Source organism: Alosa alosa, chromosome 12 (genome assembly GCF_017589495.1).
Source record: "Alosa alosa isolate M-15738 ecotype Scorff River chromosome 12, AALO_Geno_1.1, whole genome shotgun sequence".
NCBI classification, from domain to species: domain Eukaryota; kingdom Metazoa; phylum Chordata; class Actinopteri; order Clupeiformes; family Clupeidae; genus Alosa; species Alosa alosa.
The window spans coordinates 20,501,554-20,520,043 of record NC_063200.1 but is presented as its reverse complement, the minus strand read 5'-3'; the positions used below and the strand labels follow the sequence as shown (position 1 = coordinate 20,520,043).

The 18,490-nt window shown below is 45.3% G+C and overlaps 1 protein-coding gene across 1 annotated transcript in view; it reads left to right on the top strand.

Annotated features, from left to right (window-relative positions):
* The first annotated feature begins 287 nt into the window (after positions 1 to 287).
* smarcad1b (SWI/SNF-related, matrix-associated actin-dependent regulator of chromatin, subfamily a, containing DEAD/H box 1 b) overlaps positions 288 to 18,490 on the top strand; it is a 28,515-nt gene continuing 10,312 nt past the window's right edge. Inside the window, 16 exon segments of the mRNA XM_048258975.1 lie at positions 288 to 747; positions 1,081 to 1,213; positions 1,380 to 1,455; positions 3,203 to 3,251; positions 3,451 to 3,536; positions 5,427 to 5,525; positions 6,362 to 6,440; positions 6,765 to 7,231; positions 7,776 to 7,972; positions 9,658 to 9,748; positions 10,471 to 10,570; positions 11,062 to 11,121; positions 11,278 to 11,353; positions 14,880 to 15,015; positions 16,098 to 16,229; positions 17,285 to 17,380. Coding sequence (XP_048114932.1) covers positions 660 to 747; positions 1,081 to 1,213; positions 1,380 to 1,455; positions 3,203 to 3,251; positions 3,451 to 3,536; positions 5,427 to 5,525; positions 6,362 to 6,440; positions 6,765 to 7,231; positions 7,776 to 7,972; positions 9,658 to 9,748; positions 10,471 to 10,570; positions 11,062 to 11,121; positions 11,278 to 11,353; positions 14,880 to 15,015; positions 16,098 to 16,229; positions 17,285 to 17,380 — 1,965 coding nt within the window. The 5' untranslated portion in view covers positions 288 to 659.

Here is an 18,490-nt window from a genome sequence, read left to right as displayed (position 1 = left end):
GACATGGACCATCAGCCTTTTAAAGTAGAAAGTACTCTGATTGGCTACTTTTAGAGGTTGACCATGTGACAAGGGTTGCCAGATATCTTAATAGTATCAATTTCCTGCAGGTATTTGTCTATTGACTGATTGATATTCTTAGACATTAATCGGAAAGTATGACTAAATAAACTGAACATACAAGCAACCTAGCCCTGAAACCTCACTAGATTTCTGGTTGGGGAGCAAAAGAAGGTAGAAGCTAGAGTTAGAAATCTTACCTATTTGGCAACTGTGGGTCTCCCTGTGACAACAGTGCGCTACGCTAACATCATGTCGCTTCTTTGTGGTGCGTTATTCGTTCCCACAGTGGAGCCGTGAGGAAAATACATGACCTGCTTATTTTGTGTGTTTAGTGTGATTGGATATATGAGTTGTCTAGGATGACACATTTAATAGCAATACAGCTAGCATAGGAACTTAGGGTTGATAGTTTATTGCTGTGGCAGCAGCGCTCATTCAATTTTTTAGCATGCTAGCAAGTTGGTGTTAGCACACCCACCTGAACTATGTATCAAAGGATAAATGCACAGTGTCTGTAACGTGAAACCAGATCATAAAGACACAACTTTGCATGGGTGTAGCTTACTGCATTGTTTACGGAATCACCAAAAGTGAAAATGATGAGGAATAACAAAGGAGACACTAAACATAACGTTAGAACTACCCGCCGGAGGAAGGATGTGCACAAAGATGTATCGTTAACTGGTAGGCGTTTTGCAAGTCTAACATTAACTGAGATGAAAATAACATGAACCATATTTGATAGATAAGTTAATCATGAGATGAATGGTTTAGTTTTTCTGTTTATTCCACCCTAAAAGGTTTTGGTAACCAAGCTAACCTCCCCTTTTCACGAATGAACTACTGATGTAGCATAGTCTGCCATGCTAACCCGAATGAACACACACTAACACTTCCTCTAGAATTCTACTCTCATAGGGGAAATAAAGTATCAGTAGGCTAACCTGTCTATGAGGCTAACTGACAAAGTTTAACCGACCCTTCCTAACCTTTACACCTTAAATCGTTCATTGTCAGGCGCGATTGTACCAGAGACCCCGGAGTCCAAACGGCCCAGTGGACCAGGGTCCAGCTGTATTGTGCTGGATTCAGATCCGGGGGCAGACACGTCTGACACCGACCTGTCGGGGAGCTCACTGTTCAAAGACAAGTAAGTCCATTAGCGAGGCGCCCCGTTTCTCTTCCCTAACCACCATGGGGGTCATCCCACGTGGAGTCTTCAAATGAGTACGTAATTGTGCCAAACAGCCAGGCTCTACCTGGCTTTCAACTCGTAATGTAATCTCTAACTTCTTATGTGCTCATATGTCTTCAAGAGAGCAGGAGCAGTCTGACAAGAATGTGATTGTTCTGTCAGATCAATCAGAAGAGACTGAAGATAGTGCAGATGAGGTAAGAAGCTCATCATCTTGCGCACAGAACCACAATGTTGGGGCTCATTTGGCTTTAAAATATTTATATTTCTATCCTTTGCAGAAGACACTATCCCAAAGAACTCTTTTGCATGCAGTCATGAAAGGTTGAATGGCTTGACATCTCATTTGTCACTGATCATCTGTCTTTGAATGATGAATTTTTGAACAACTGACCCTTATAAGAACTTGATTAATCCATTGGTCATATCAAACAATGTCAATGATTCACAGCACTCTTTTGATACATTGCCACTTTGAGTGCTTCAACAGAACAAGTGCCCTTATTATAAAGTTTTTGCGCCAAAGTCAGTAGCCTACAATGCTCACAGCATCCATCATTCCATTGTCGTGCTATGCCCAGCATAGACTCATATTTCGGTTTATGACGTCAGAAGTCTTTGGCCCAATTCAAGCACAGAAACATTCGGTTCAAACTTTTGGTGCATCAGCTGTGCATGGAAGTTACTAGAAGCAAGTCCTCATATAGCTTGTTTTGGTTGTACAGTTGTGCTTGCTTCGGTGCAGTACAAACTTAGAGAGATTTTAAAAGGTGCAGTCTTGCGTTATAATTCAATATAGTTTGTAACAATCATCAACGCAAGCTCAGGAACACTGAAGTAAGAGGTGTATTTGATTGGCTGTCAAGTTTGGATTGACTTCTCTCTCTCTCACACACACACACACATTACATATACCCCAAATTCCTTTACAGTGACAGGGGCGTAACATTCACCTGGGTGATGCACGGCAGCCATGTTGAGTTTAGGTTTTCATTGATCATCCACCAGAAATGAGGACTGCACCTTTTCATTTTTTACCCTATTTCTGAAGGTGCTCCCACTCTAGGATTGAACATGTGATTTTTAAAACCTGGAATTAAAGGCGAGGTTAAAAGCAGAGATGGTTGAGGCTGTTAGTACTCCAGAGTCTTTGTTGACAGTCTTGTAATTCTGTGCTTTTTAGGTGGTCAGAAGGTTTGTGTTGTAGTGGAGATTAATTATGCATAGGAATATCAAGAATTTCTGGCCTGTTTCACAAAGTTGAAAAGCTGTTCATTGTGTGGTTGTGTGCACAACTTACACAACTCGTACATTATTTGTGAGACAGACTTGTTCATAATAGTTTACATTACATTAATTATGGTTCAGTGATTGCAAGTCATGCCACTGTTAAACAGGTATTCACAAATTTTATATTGGGGCAATATGTGGCCACAGAGCTTGCTTTCACCGCATCTGGTCAGGGATTTAGTGACCTCAAACTAACTTAGACAATACAGTGTTTTCTGTATAATTATTCTTTCTTTCTTTATTCTTTATTTAGCGGTACCTTTATTTAGCGGTTGGGGCAGCCGTGGCCCACTGGTTAGCACTCTGGACTTGTAACCGGAGGGTTGCCGGTTCGAGCCCCGACCAGTGGGCCGCGGCTGAAAATGCCTGAGCAAGGCACCTAACCCCTCACTGCTCCCCGGCGCTGTTGTAGCAGGCAGCTCACTGCGCCGGGATTAGTGTGTGCTTCACTTCACTGTGTGCTGTTTGTGTTTCACTAATTCACCGATTGGGTTAAATGCAGAGACCAAATTTCCCTCACGGGATCAAAAAAGTATATATACTTATACTTATACCTTATTGTTTCTGTATGTGTAATGTTATGAAACCTTTTCCACCATTTCCATTGCTGTTCCTACAATGACATGCTCTGATAGATTTTCAAATAAATTTCAGGTGAGCCCCTCATCGCCTCAAGTCTCCACAAAATGGTCAGGAGAATCAGGTTAGTACCCCCAACCATGACAAATACCAGGGTAATACCACATTGATCAGGCGGACCTCATCAATACTACTGAATAAGACTGGATTTAACAAGTAGGCTCATATGCTGTGTGTGGTCATTGCCCTGACATTGATTGATGTAGAGGCAGCCTCCTTGTATGTTCACATGTCCTTGTGTGTGTGTGTGTGTGTGTCTTCAGAGGCAGCCTGTAAAAGGAAATGGGAGATAGACGAGTCGCAGCCGAGTTCTGATTTGCTCCCCAGAAAAAAGCGGAAGCCATCCGTGGTGAGTTCACGCGCATCTGTTGTCCCTTTGTTGAAGATAACATACCCCCAAACACACACACCTCCTCGGCACAAGGCTTTATCTCATCCATTTCCCATGCTTATTTGCTTTACAAGGTGTTTACATGACGTGTCCCTACTCAAGGACACTGCAACCCCCCCACCACAACACACACACACACACACACACATGCACATACACCTACACATACACCTACACACACACACATGCACATACACCTACACACAGACACACACACATGCATATACATACACATGCACAAACACAAACACACTTTGTGAGTTCTTGAATACATCCTCCAGGTTTGTCCTCTCAGCGAGCGATGATGTAGTGCCACACCGGCGGGGCCATTTGTTCTTGTCACGGCGAGATGCATGCTGCAGGGAGCCGGTCCTACATGAGCAGCCCTGGATGGCACACAGGCGGAGCGCCCCGTCTGGGATGCTGCCAGCCAGGCTGGAGGGAGGGTGGGTGGGTGGGGGTTGGAGGGAGTCTGCTGGTCAGAGACTGTGCAATTTTGGCCTCGATTCAGTCAGACCCAACAACACCGATTTGTTGTGCAGTTTGAGTAGGCTCATGTCGCCCAACTAGAAGATGTACTAATCAACGTTCCAGCTCCCAAGTTGATTGGGTTGGATTTCTGGTATGTCAGAAAAGTTTGTTGGCTGTCTTGCAGTGTGAGCAGTTCAAACCTGCAGTGTGAGCACGTCAATCACAACTGAAATGTGTAGGGTAGAGTTACCTAACCCTTGGTGTACACGACTGAAAGAAAGTGCACTCTGCCTACCTGGCTGTAAGGGTTTGAGTCTATAAATGTAGGAATTAGTAGTGCGATGAACGCACATGGAGGTATGTTGTGTGTTTGTGTGTGTGTGGTGTGTGGTGTGTGTGTTGTGTCTGTGTGTGTTGTGTCTGTGTGTGTGTTGTGTATACAGACAGAGTTTGGGCTTGAGTGCTGCGGTGAGAAGCTCGAGTGATGCGCTTTTGGGGGCATGAGTGGTTAAAGTAGATAGAAGGGGATCGGTGTCAGCATAGTTTGGTTGTGGTTTAGATAAAGATGTCTCTTGAGAGGAGAGGCTTTTAGCTGAATGCCCAGGAGTCATTCTCTTTATGGAGTTGTGGTTGGCTCTTGGAGAGAAGATAAAAGGGTTTGGGTTCTCTGTGCGGTCAGAATGGTAGCCTTATTTAATATCTTGTGGGGGCATGGGCAACTGTGATAGAACAGATTATAGCTTTAAGGGTTTATATTTTCGGTAGGACAGGGAAGGAGGAGGGCGTGGATGTGGGGTGTTTTTATTTATTTATTCATTTATTTATTTATTTATTTTTTGTATTACCGAATAGTTTGATTTGTTTTGGGCAAATAGGCTTTGTCAAGATTCAGGATCTCTGGAGAATGCAGTTGACAGGATTTTAAAACAAACCTGTTTCTAGCGGTTCAGTGGCCCCTTTCAGGCAGACCTTGAAATCCACTTTTTATTTTTATTATTAATTAATTAATTTGGCTGACTGTTATCCAAAGCAACTTACTGATGTCAATTAATAGCAGGGCCAGTCTCTTGAGCAAGTCTGGGTTAAGTGCCTTGCCTAAGCCAAGGCACAACGGTGGCATCTAGGAATCAAACCTGTCAGGCTACTACTGCATGCAGGCTACTACTGCATGCTACTGCTTTTCAGGCTACTACTGCATGCTAACCTGGCTTCTTCGCCACTACACCAACTTCATATTAATGTTTCAAGGCCTGCTGAGTACATGGGTGATGAGTGATTTGATCCATGCGTTTTTTATGGGGCTGGGTCATCATGTGTATATCTCAGTGTTAACCGAGCGGACTGTGTGGTTTTGTCCTGCGCCCGGGGGATCGGCAGACCGACGATTCAGAGAACGAGGGCCCAGAGCCCACCTGGAAGGAGCAGGAGGACATGGTGAAGAAACTGCAGATCCACTTCCCTCACCTGGACAAGGAGGTCAGCCATTACTATACTAACAGCATGGTCAGAGAGAGCTCGATGGTGTTTTAAGCCCCCAACGTCGTCTTCCAGGCAGCGCTGCCACCGTTGACTTAAAGGCACCTCCTAACCCTATCCCTAACCTTAACCCAGCTCTGCCTTGAAGACAACGTTGGGACCTTAAAACACCAAGAAACTCAGAGAGAGGCTTATGTAAGAGAGGGATGCGAAAGGATGTAGGCGTGTTGATGCATGGGGTATTGTATTTGTATTTGTATGTCTATCTATATGGACTACACACTGTGACTCTGGGTTCACTTGAAACGCTTTTTGGGTAATTGGTGCTGAAACCTATAAGAGTTTCTTTTATCATGTCTGACGAAGATCCAGGGTGAACGAAACATTGCTATGTTTTTAAAGTAATTAAGTTTATATTTTTGGAGCAATTGCAGTGTGCAGACCACACTTCTTGTCTTGCACCTGCGGAAAACTTTTCTTTGGATGTGCGCACCCACTCTCCAAAATGTGGCCCTGAGGGATGGATGAGTGGGGTAAAGAGGTGAAAGGATGTGGTGATATTGATGCACAAATAGATGAACCGTATGATGGGTTTATGCATACATATGAATGCATACATATGAATGGGTATATTATGTCCGTCGGCAAACTCTACTTATGTAATTAATCCCAAAACTTCGTCCAGGTAGATTGTTAAATAGATCCTCTTTTGACATTGTGCTGTATTGTGGTGGTATTGGGCTAACATGTTCACTCCAAATCACCACCATTAATATGAGATATACTGACACTGTGTGTGTGTGCGTGTGTGCGTGTGCGTGTGTGTGCACGTGCAGGGACTGAGGGATGTGCTGCATGAACATGACTGGCTGTATGAGGACACACTGGAAGCTCTGCGGATGTTCTCTGAAGAAGGTGAGAGTCCCACAGGAGCCCACGTGTGACCTGGAGGAGTCCTGCTCTGGCTTTGGCTCTGGCTCTGGCTCTGGATATCTGGCATAGCATGGATCCTCTGAATTCCTGCTAGATCAGGGCTGCTCCACTCCAGAGCTGATATCGGAGTTCCCTGCTGGGTTCCTTTGTTGTGGACTGAGAGTACTGTAGACACCGTCTCTTTCAGTGTGGATTCACTGGGGAAATGCTGTAATGTCATCCTGTTTGAAATATATCACTCTCTGTGTGACCAGGAGAAAGACTAACTCGGTGTCTGATGTCCTCATGTTGTTTGTGTATTTCCAGCCGAGGTGCCTGCGGAGAACGATGCTCCTTCCCCCAAACCCTCCAGGCGTGACGTGTCCCCTCCCTCACGGTCCAGCATCACACGGACGGCGTCCCAGCCCACTAAAGCCACGCCCAAACCTACGCTGGAGCCGTCCAGCCCGAAAAGACCTCACAGAACCGCAGAGGAGGTCCCACAGAACGGAACCAGAGTGCTGCGGAAACGGAACCCGCGGCCTGTGGTGAGCTACGACTTGGACTCTGACAGCGATGGTGGTGTAGCCAAGGCCGTCAGTGACTTTGAGGCGTTGACGTCAGACTCTGATTCGGAGGGCGAGGGCAGCCAGCGCCTGACCGCGCAGACGAAACAGATCTTGGACTTCTTCCAGGAGGCGTCCATGGAGGAGCTGTCGCTCATCGAAGGCTGCTCGGCCAAGAAGGCCCTGAAGATCGTGGAGCTCAGGCCTTTCAAGAATTGGCGAGACCTGGTGAGAGTGCCCTCAGTAAAGAGCAGCACGAGCTGTCACTCACAGAAACATACATAAACTCGTCATCCTTACTTCTTTGTTGACTTTTCTGTGCAGCTCTGTGTGAAATCCCCGGTACTCATCACTAAAAATGAACGGTGTACAAATGTGCTTCGTCAGCAGTAATATGTGTCAGGCCAAGGGTGTTTTTTCACTAGAATAAGACTTTTTAAAAGTGGATAGGGTTATCAGGATTAGTACTGCAAACTACCAGTAGTAGCCTATCTCCTGATCACTGTGGACTGTTGCACTAGAAGGAGGCAGTTGTCTAATGTGTTTTTTGTTGATATCTAAGCATTTACACAAGTGTTTATGTCGGTTATGTTTTTGTGGATGTATGTTTATTTCTGTGTGTGTGACTGTGTGTCTGTATCCATGTGTGTGTGCATGCATGTGTGTATGCGGCTTTGTAACTTTGAATTTACTTGTGCTTGATGTGTGCTCCTTCTTGACTTTTACATCTTTGTGTGTGTGTGTGTGTGTGTCCGTGCGTGTCCGTGCTCAGGATAAGGCCCTGAGCGGCGGTAACGGGCTGTCGATGGAGCTTCTGGCGGGCTGCCGGGAGGTGTTGCGGGAGCGGGACGTGGTGCAGCGCCTCATGGGCCACTGCGAGGAGATCGCCCAGAAGATGAGCCGCGACGTCACCCAGGTGCTGGAGAGCGGCACAGGGTCCATGGAGCAGCCACGCGTCCTCAACGACACGTACGTGGATCGATTTTCACTGAAAAAGATAAGACCTACTTAATTAATCCCAAGGGAAATTAAATGTCACAACAGCACCATCCACTGAAAACACACACACACACACACACACACACACACACACACACACACACACACACACACACACACACACACACACACACACACAAAGGGGGAAAAAAGATAGTCACACCAGTTTGTCAATGCAGCAATGAGGGGAGGAGTCATAGGCCCCTATCTTGCACCCGGCACAAGGTTCGCAAAGCTTATTCTTATCTTACACCCAGTCAGTGGCGGATTTTTTTAACTTTTATTTTTTATATAACTTGCGGTCAGGGGTGTGATAATTAGCAACATAAGGTGTGGTTTGGCGTATGATCCAAAAATCACTATCTTATACCCTTATATTATAAATCATTACGCCACTGACAAAGAATATTTTTTTTCAAGATATGTTTTCGATGGTAACCTTGTCGGTCAATTTGCATGGTTTAGTGGAATACCTGTTCCATGCGGTCTCGTTCAAGCAGATTCCTTCAAATGCACCGCTGACTATCAAAATACTGATGCGCTGGACCCAGCTGTGGCGCAACTGGCTGGGGCACCTGCACCGTACGCCGGCGACCCGGGTTCGATTCCCACCCCGCGGTCCTTTCCGGATCCCACCCCTGCTCTCTCTCCCATTTGCTTCCTGTCACTCTCCACTGTCCTATCATTAAAGGCATAAAAAGCCCCAAAAATATACGTAAAAAAAATAAATAAAAATACCGATGGACTATTTGAAGTTCTGCTGCTTGCTGTTAAAGGGATTGACAGATGCCATTCTCATTGGTTTAAAGGATGTTAGGCCCAAAACACACCTGTGACTGATTAAGAAACAAAAGAACAACCTTTTTGCGCCAAGCACCCGACATTTGATCACACAATCGAGCCATTGAATTAGTGAATGTGGCCTGGACACACCTTTAATGAATATAAACTTTACGCCTCTGACCCTCCGTTTTTGATCGCCAAAATAGAGCCCTTAGACTGCCAGAATGTTAACGCACGACCTGTGCTTGAGATGTGTGCCTCAAAGAGGGCAGTATGAATGCTCTAAGCACAGGCACCGAAATTAAAGTCCGTTGGTAATCCAGGGGCCATGCACATACAGCACCGAGAGTGTGTGAAACAGGCCTGCTGAGGAGAGCGGCTGAATGTCTTCCTCAAAGCTCAAATTCACTTTTAGATTACAGTGTTATCCAAAGCAATTTGCATTTTACTTTGGAATTTACCGCGCGCTATGCTGAAATCCGTTGTAATGTTACGGAGGACAGATAATCATCGGCGGAAAATCGTGGGCGTCTCTGGCATGAAAGTGGGGAAGAAAGCAGAGTGGTGTTTTTGCATGCATGAGCAGCCCATCTCTGAAATGGAGCTATTTTCTAAAGTTTCAAGCTCTTGCTCAACCATATGTTGATTTGTTGTTATTGTTGTTGTTCTAGTTGTTTTACATTTAAATGTTTAATGTTTTGATGTTTGGGGACCTCTAACATCTGTGTGTGTGTGTGTGTGTCAAGGTCTGTCACAGCTGCAGCCGTAAATACAGAAAGACCTTTGGGCAGAATCCTTGGTTGTGTAATGTGTTTAATGAATAGTTGATGTGTATAGCTTCATCAAAGTCGTGGCCTGGTGTGTGTTTGCAGGTTCAAGCTGAAGCCGTACCAGCTGGTGGGACTGCGTTGGCTCACCCTGCTTCACCAGCACAACCTCAGCGGCATCCTGGCAGACGAGATGGTGTGAATTACCCTCCGCTACAAACACACACACGCACACACACACATACACACACACACCTCCTAAATAATACACACCACCACGCTCTCCTGCCACCACCCCTTTTTTTTGTTGCCGTGGGGATTGGCTGCTGTGACCCCGTGCCCAGCTTAGAGACATGCCATCCCCCAGTCGCTCGCTCACCCGCCTGGCGCCAGGCACCACCTGAGCTGGGCATCATTTTGGCAGCGATGCTGTCAAAAGTCAGCAAATAATTAAAGGGCATTTAGAATTAGTAATAGGTTTTTGCCATTGACCAGGGGTCATGCGTCTGTGGACATCAATGGTGTTGCCCAGAAATGTTCTCAGTGTATCATCACCATAGCTGTTTACAGGTCTCTTAGCCACACTGCATTGTCCTCTATGCTGACTTTTCCCTGTACAATACATACCTACTGTTACTACAAGGAGAATGTGTGCTTCGACATTAGTCTGAGGAAGGGCTTGCCTTGAAACGTAATTAAATATTTGCTCGGGAGCTACGGGTGTGCTGACTTTTTTCTTATTGCTGTGACTATTGCTTTGGTCCAGAACCCTAAGTTTAGAGTACTTGGATGTGCGTGCACCTTGTAGACTTTTCATGCTTCGACATTAGTGCCACACTATGCATATGTTTTCCACTCCGCTGGAGTGGACATGTATATTTAATGCCTGTGTCGTCGCCTGTCCTCTGCCGTCTGTAGGGTTTGGGGAAGACCATTCAGGCCATCGCCTTCCTGGCCAGCTTGTATCAGGAGGGGAACCGCGGGCCACACCTCATCGTTGTGCCTGCCTCCACACTAGGTAAGAGGCCACACCCCCTCCCACGGGGCATGGTCTGTATGTCTATCAGAAACTACTGGTGCTCAAAGTGGAGGGTCATTCAGAGGCATCTGGTGAAGAGTTTACCTCTTCTTTGGCTTGTCCTGCACAGGGGCCATGATTATAAATTGGTAAGTTGGTCAGTTGGTGGGTTTTTGATCTATTGATTTATTGATGGAATGTTATTTGGTTGATTGATTGATTGGTTGACTAGAAGCTCATGGTATCTCTGTAGTATACCACTCTGGTCTACTTTCTCCTTACCTGCACTCTGTACTGCACCCCTGATTACCACTTAGTGCGTGTGTGTGTGTGCGTGCGTGCGTGCGTGCGTGCGTGCGTCTGCGTGTGTGTGTGTGCACGTGTTTGTGTGTGTGTCTGTGAAGCATGCTGAAAGCCTGCTGTGTTCTGTGTGTTCGGTGTGATTAAGAGCATTCCAGAGCATGCAGACGTGACCTTGCTCTGTGTTGCAGATAACTGGGTGCGTGAGCTGAATCTGTGGTGCCCCAGCCTTGAGGTCCTCGTTTATCACGGTGAGTTTTATTTTTCATCCCTCCTTCCTTCCCTCCCTCCCTCCCTCCATCACACACTGTTGCTGTCGGTTCCTCTGCTCCCAACGGGACGGCAGGACATTCCTGTGCCCACATCAGCTGAGAGCTCACTCCTAACTGTGGTGTCACCTGCTGCAGGCACGGCCGAGGAACGCCGCTTCACCCGATACGAGGCCCTCAACAACATGGTGGAATACAACATCATCGTGACCACGTGAGTGTGGAAGAGAACTACAAGCACCTCATTTGACCAAAAAAAGAACTAGAAGCACCTTTCACAAACATATACTATACGTTTATATAAAGCCCCTTTTCCAAAACGCTATAACCCCTTTTTATAAAACATGAATTAAAGTCATGTTATTTAATTGTGTATTTCAGGTAATATCAATGGAAGTGCACTTGTGTTTTTTTGATTGAGTAAAGATAATTCAAATAGCAATAACCCAGTTAAAGTTCCACTGAAATTACTTCAAAATTTAAAACAATTATATATGAAAATTCATTAAAATGGTGGATATAGTGTTTTGGAAAAGAGCTTCCTATATTTTTATATGAAGGGCTGGTTTCCCATACATGGGTTATGCTTTGTCCTAGAATAAAAGCTATATTTTCAGTGGAGATCTTCATTTCCTTTAGTCCTGGACTAGGCTTGATCCATGCACAGACAAAAGGCCTTATACTTGTATCAGTAATCATTAAACTGAAGGCTGGATGAATGATGAGTCATCTTGACACATCTCACTGAGTCAATGACTGATTTAGGAAGAGATTTAAGGAGGATTTCGAAGCTCTGATTTATATTTCTATCCGAGTAGTTGTATCTGTGTACTGCCCGGCCAAAAAAAAGGTCACACACTCTAATATTCAGTTGGACCGCCTTTAGCTTTGATTACGGCACGGAATCACTGTGGCATCGTTTCCACAAGTTTCTGCAATGTCACTTATTTCCGTCCAGCATGGCATTCATTTTTTCGCCAAGATCTTGTATTGATGACAGGAGATTCAAACCACTGCGTAAAGTCTTCTCCAGCACACCTCAAAGATTCCCAATGGGGTTAAGCTCTGGACTCTGTGTCTGATGATGTCTCATGCTCCCTGAACCACTCTTTCACAATTTGAGCCGAAGAATCCTGGCATTGTCATCTTGGAATATGCCCGTGCCATCAGGCAAGAAAAAAATTAATTGATGGAATAACTTGGTCATTCAGTATACTCGGGTAGTCAGCTGACCTCATTCTTTGGGCACCTAACGTTGCCTGACGACCTGACCAACTGCAACAACCCTAAATCATAGCATTGCCCCCACAGGGAGGCTCTTACCTATTTGCTTAGTTAAATACAGGTGGTGACCTTTTTTTTTGGCCGCACAGTGTATTTCAGTTACATCGAGCCTAATGAGAGCTAAAGCATTTGGATGTTAGTTTAATCTGTGCTAGGTTCATATGCGTGGCCAGAGGTACCATGTATTCTGATCTTGTGAACAGAATATCTCAAGAACACCTTGATGCATGTTCAAATATGGTATGGACGTTCACTTGGACTAAGAGATCAACTGGTTAGATTCCTATCAGTTCTATATGCTGTGTATTTTCTTGTACATGTCTTGCTGAACACATAAATATCAACCAGAAATGCACGGCTGTGTTAAGGCGTACCAATGCAAAGCTGTGATTTGTGTTTCTGGGAAACTCTGGCATACAGGGGATTTTTCTCCATCTGGAGTGCTTTGTGTGGCTGTGGTTACTCTCCCTCACACTCTTTGCCCTGCTGTCCTCTGGCATGCATTAGCTTCTGTGCTAATGGCTGGGACAGGACAGGTAGATGTTGATAACCAGAACAACGATTCCCGGGTCACCGAAACACCATGTTTTGCTAAATAACTACTGTACCCACACCGTTGCACCCAAGATGACCACATTTTTCATGGTATGTTGGTCTTAAAGGTCTGCATCAACCTAGCCCATAACCACTAACCACTAACCCCCTAATAAAACATGAAAATGCAACAAAATGCCGCTTTTTTCACCACTATCTTCGGTTGAGATGTTCTGAACTGCACCAAATTTCATGTGTATGATTACCCTGACAGCCTCTGGGGGTATGCTAGTATTCATGGAGTTCCATCTATGGGGGCCATACAAGAGATTAACATTTAGTGACTGTACACCCATCAGGCTGTAGATGGTGGTGTTGAGTAAATGGTTGCCGGTAGAGGATGATGTTGAAATGTACTTTCTACTAAGATAAAAGGCGCGACTGTCACACACACACACACACACACACACACACACACACATAAATACCACACACACACACATATAAACACACACACACACACAGTTGCATGCACACACATAAACACACACCCACATAAACACAGATGCATACGCACACATACACACACACACACACACACACACACACACATACAAGCATAATACCGCGGGCGTGCTTGCATGAAAGATGCGGTATGGAGTAGGAGATAGAAACTAATTGACAGCGGTCATGTTTTGTACCGCTACACTGTACATCTAGTGTGTATTGTGGTGAGAGTCAACTCAGCGTTTTCTTTGTAGCCGTCACCTCCATTCCCTGTGGAGGGAGTGCTGAGGATGCCGCTTAGAAAGCCAAAGTCCGGGGAAGTAAACATTACCTCATTGTTTTTTTTTTATTGACAACCTTTAGTATTGAATTTCCTGTAATGACTATCGATCCGCCATTCATTATCATTAACGATCATTGATGAAAGGAATTGTTTAAAATATGCACACCTTGTGCAAACCTGGGAGGTTGCAACTCTCCTCCTCTGCATATACTGTATACAGTACATTTGGCGAATGGTTTCATCTTTTTAAGAGTCTGGTCCAGCTCCGGTCAAAATCTCGTGCATGAGGTGATACTATGTTCTGCCGAGAAGAGTGACCTGACCAAACCCAGTCTGGACAGTGCCCTAGTTGGGAAACCCCAGTGTGATCCGCGAGCTTGGTGTTTGCCCTTTGACCGAAGGCCTCCCCTTGCAGCTCCATGCCGTCTGCACCGGGCTCCTCAAGATTAACGAGGGAAAATGGTGAGCCGTGTCCCACCTTGGAGCCGGGGGCGTCCTGCGTTAATGGAGCAGTAATGGTAATAAATGGCCCGCCGTAGAAACCTGAAGGCGCTCACTCGCTCACTGGTGCTGCTGGTGATGAGGTACTGTGTGTGTTTGTGTGTGTGTGTGTGTGTCGAGGAAGTAGAAAGGAGGAAAAGGGACTGAATTATGTGTCTGTTAGTGAAGATGGGTAGCGGTGTTCGAAATAATGAGGAAAGGATGTGTTTTACAACCCTCATTGTCAATGAGTGTGGAGAGTGTGTGAAAATGACCGTGATATTATTATTGTGTGTGAAGGGGTTGAGGGGTCCTGTGCAAGCCGAGGAGGTGCGGCTCATTCATTATTCAGTCTAATCAAGCGTAGCCAGACCTCACAGACCACCTTATCAGGCCCCTTAGCATTAAGCCTTGCTACTGGATCCACCAAAGGCCTCGAAAGTGTGTGTGTGTGTGTGTGTGTGTGTGTGTGTGTGTTTGCCCGCATGTTATGTGTATATACATGCATATATGTGTGTGTGTGTTTGTGCACATCTGTCTGTGAGTTAATGTATGTGTGTCTGCCTCTTTCTCTGTGTGTGTGTGTGTGTGTGTGTGTGGTGTTATTGTTATTGATGACAATAGCGATGGCGTCGCGATTACAAATACACAGGTACAACAAGCGATAAGGAACTCAAGTGACAGAGGTCTGTTCAATAGCTGAAGCTTCTGGGTATGCTGTGTTTGACGAGGGCCACATGCTGAAGAACATGAACTCACTGCGCTATCGCCACCTCATGGCCATCAACGTGAGTGCAACATTAAGCGTAACATTTGAGAGGACAGGCCAAGGGTCGGGTCCTACTAACAGCCCAGCATAGCTCTTAGCTGAAAGGTTGCAGGCCCCATAAACGGTGTGCCAAGGCAAGGCACAGTAGTTTGTGCCATTGAGATAAAAAAATAGCGTTATTTTAAAATAAATGTGTTCTAATTTATGGAAAGGTTCCAAGGTTCTTCCCTTCAGAGTTGGATCTGTTAGCACGAGGGCCAGCACGTTTTGTTCTGTCATATTCTTGCTTCATTCCTTCCTCCATCTAACTTATTTATTCTCTCCATCATTCATGACTCTCTTGCTGCCTTTCTCGTTTTGTCTCGTTTTTTTCTCTCATTTTGTCTCTATTTTTGTCTCTGTCTTTCTCTCTCTCTCTGGCGTTCTCTCAATCTCTTATGCATTCACTCTTTCACACGCTCCTGATCGTACTCATTCTTCTTTGTCTCTCTCCCTCCCTCATGTCTCTCTCTCTCTCTCTCTCTCTCTCTCTCTTTATCTCTCTCTTTCTCTCTCCATCTCTCATCTCTATTTCCCTCCTTTTTTCTCCATCTTCCTCTCCCTAATTCTCACTCTCTCTATCTCCCTCATTCTTCATCCCTCTCTCTCTATCTCTCTCTCATTCACTCTCTTTCTCCTTCCTTCATTCTCTCTCTCTCCCTCTCTATCTCTCTTTCCCTCATTTTCCCGCCCTCCCTCTCTCCCTCATTCTTCCTTCTTTTCTCTCTATCTTTCTCTCACTCTCTTCCTCCCTCCTTCATTCTCTTTTTCTCTCCCTCATTTTCCTGCCCTCTCTCTCCCCCTCATTCTCCCTCCTTTTCTCTCGATCTTTCTCTCCCTCCCTCTCTTCCTCCCTCCTTCATTCTCTCTCTCTCCCTCTCCATCTCTCTCCCTCTCTCCCCCTCATTCTCCCTCCTTTTCTCTCAATCTTTCTCTCTCTCACTCTCCTTCATTCTTTCTCTATCTCCCTCCCTCTTTTTCTCTTTCTCTCTCTCTCTCTCTCTCGGCTCCCTCTCTTCCGCTCCCCCCTGTGCCCTGTCCTCTCGTTCCCCCCTGTGTCAGGCGGATCACCGGCTGCTGCTGACAGGCACGCCCCTGCAGAATAACCTTCTGGAGCTCATGTCCCTGCTCAACTTCATCATGCCCTCCATGTTCTCCAGCTCCACCGCCCAGATCGCCCGCCTGTTCTCCATGGTGAGCGTCTCACGCACACGCACACGCACACGCGCACACACACACACACACACCAGTGTTTCCCATATGCTAGTGTTGCTAATTGACTTATTCCCAGTGTTGCTAATTGACTTTTTTGTGGTGGCCCATTGACCACCACACATTGATTTTTCAGGTTGTACTAAATTGTGCTTAAATCTGGTTAGCATCATAACCAAGCTGTGCTAATTTGTTAAAAACTGTTGTACTCAAATTAATTCTGCAAACCAACCACCACAAATGGAGGTCCATTCTGGCAGGAAACACTGCTGCGCACCTGCCTTTACACACACACACACACAGGTTGTAAACCTGGAAATACGATAGTAGTGTTTCGATAAATAGTAAACAGCTCTTATGTCCATGACCTAATTTGGGTTGTTCTCACTTTCAGCACTCCTGTTAGAGCCAAATATTAAACCAGACTTTGCTTTGGGTGTGAAATTTGACCGTTATCGTGTAATTACTAGAAATGCAGCCTCGACCCAACACTTAGTGACTAGTTATCTGACTTGTTTTGGTGCTGAATCACCCTCCCCTGACTCAGTTAATTCCCACCTTCCACCTTGACACCACTTCAAACACCACTAAGGACAGGTTGGCCAGAGGGAAATAGCCCCTTAAAGGTACGATTAAGCACCAGAAGTCATAATGGGTTAGTGATTAGCCTTCATTCACCAGTCGAAGGCGAGATGATATTATATGTGGGGCAATAATGTAGCTAGGTGGGATAAGAATGGGGATGTGGCCTTGGTGGGATGAGGATGTGGTCTTGGTGGAAATGTGGTGTTTGAAGGGTATAAATGTGGTGGATCCCTGCCTGATCCATTCCAGATTTAGGAGCTACTATCTGGGGCTAAACAAAGATTTACGTAAGTCATGACAGCTGTGTCATTAAGATATGTTAAGCTCACTAGCTTGTCTGTATCAGATTAGATAATGATTCCCAAGTATTTGCAGAGTTTGTTTTGTGTGAACGGTGCCTTAAAGTTAAAAATGAGTGAGTAACATTGGTCTGGATTTGTGTGTTTTTCCAGAACTCTTCTGAAGGGCAGAGCAGCTTTGAGAGGAAGCGCATCACCCACGCCAAGCTCATTATGAAGCCTTTCATCCTCAGACGCGTCAAGAGTGAGGTAACACCCAGCCGAATGACATCAACACTTATTAATGCAATAAAGTCAAGTTTCTGAGTTCTGTGTAACATTTCTTAAGTCCTGCTGGGATATTTATTTTCAAATATACACAGATGTTAAATTCCTAGTGCTATAGGTAGGGGATTTAACACAGCGGCCAATCGACAACCATGCCTATTTACCATCAAAAACAAAATTACTAACAAATCAACCTTTGTGGGCAAAAGAACATCACCAACAGAACAGCCTTCAAGCACATTTGACTGGTGTTATCAAGGTTATCATGTTACTTACATTTAGTAAATCTGTGATCCGTGATAAAAAAAGGTGGCCAGTTGTGGTGACTAGTTATCACTAGCATCCAGGCTGAGAGAGTGGGTCTATCCGAAACGGAGAGCAGCTGTCTGCTGTCTCGCTGCCTTCAGCTCTCTAACGAGTCACTTGCCGTAGCAGGCATCAAGGTACCAGCTATGAACTTTGTTTCGGACAGCCTAGCAAGATAGTGACACAGAACACCGTTGCCAGGATACCAGAAAGCAGAATAACGTAACGTTCGACTTCAGCAATAGTTGCTCACAATTAAATAGAATTTTGGAAGTTAAAGGCAGCATGAAGGATATATCTACGCTGTCTTCAAAATTTGGCAAAACAAAGATATCTTAGAAGGCAGCATTTCACAGAAATTTTGATTCGGACATGCCTCGATGCCTCGCTCCCCTGTTAGATATCTTAAAAGGCAGCATTTTTCCCATTTCGAAAATGTGAAAATTGTGATTCTCAGGATGGGAGGAATCCTTTGTGAAAGACATTTCTGTTAATCCCCCACAATCTTTTGTTCAGCTCTACTGTGGGGTGCACTGTATGAGAGGGTCCCAACAATTTCTTCAGTCATTCCTCTTCTACAGTATGCTGTGGCTGTTTATGATCGGATCAGCAACATAACCAGACAGACCGCAACCCCTCGATGCATGCATGGGGTCATATACATCTTCTATTCACATTAAACAGACACCTTTATTTCAACTCAGTGAATAGTGAATGTATCTGGGTACATGTGTATGATCACGGAGTTCAGTCATGGTCCTTTGTTTGGCAGGCACCTTGTCAGGT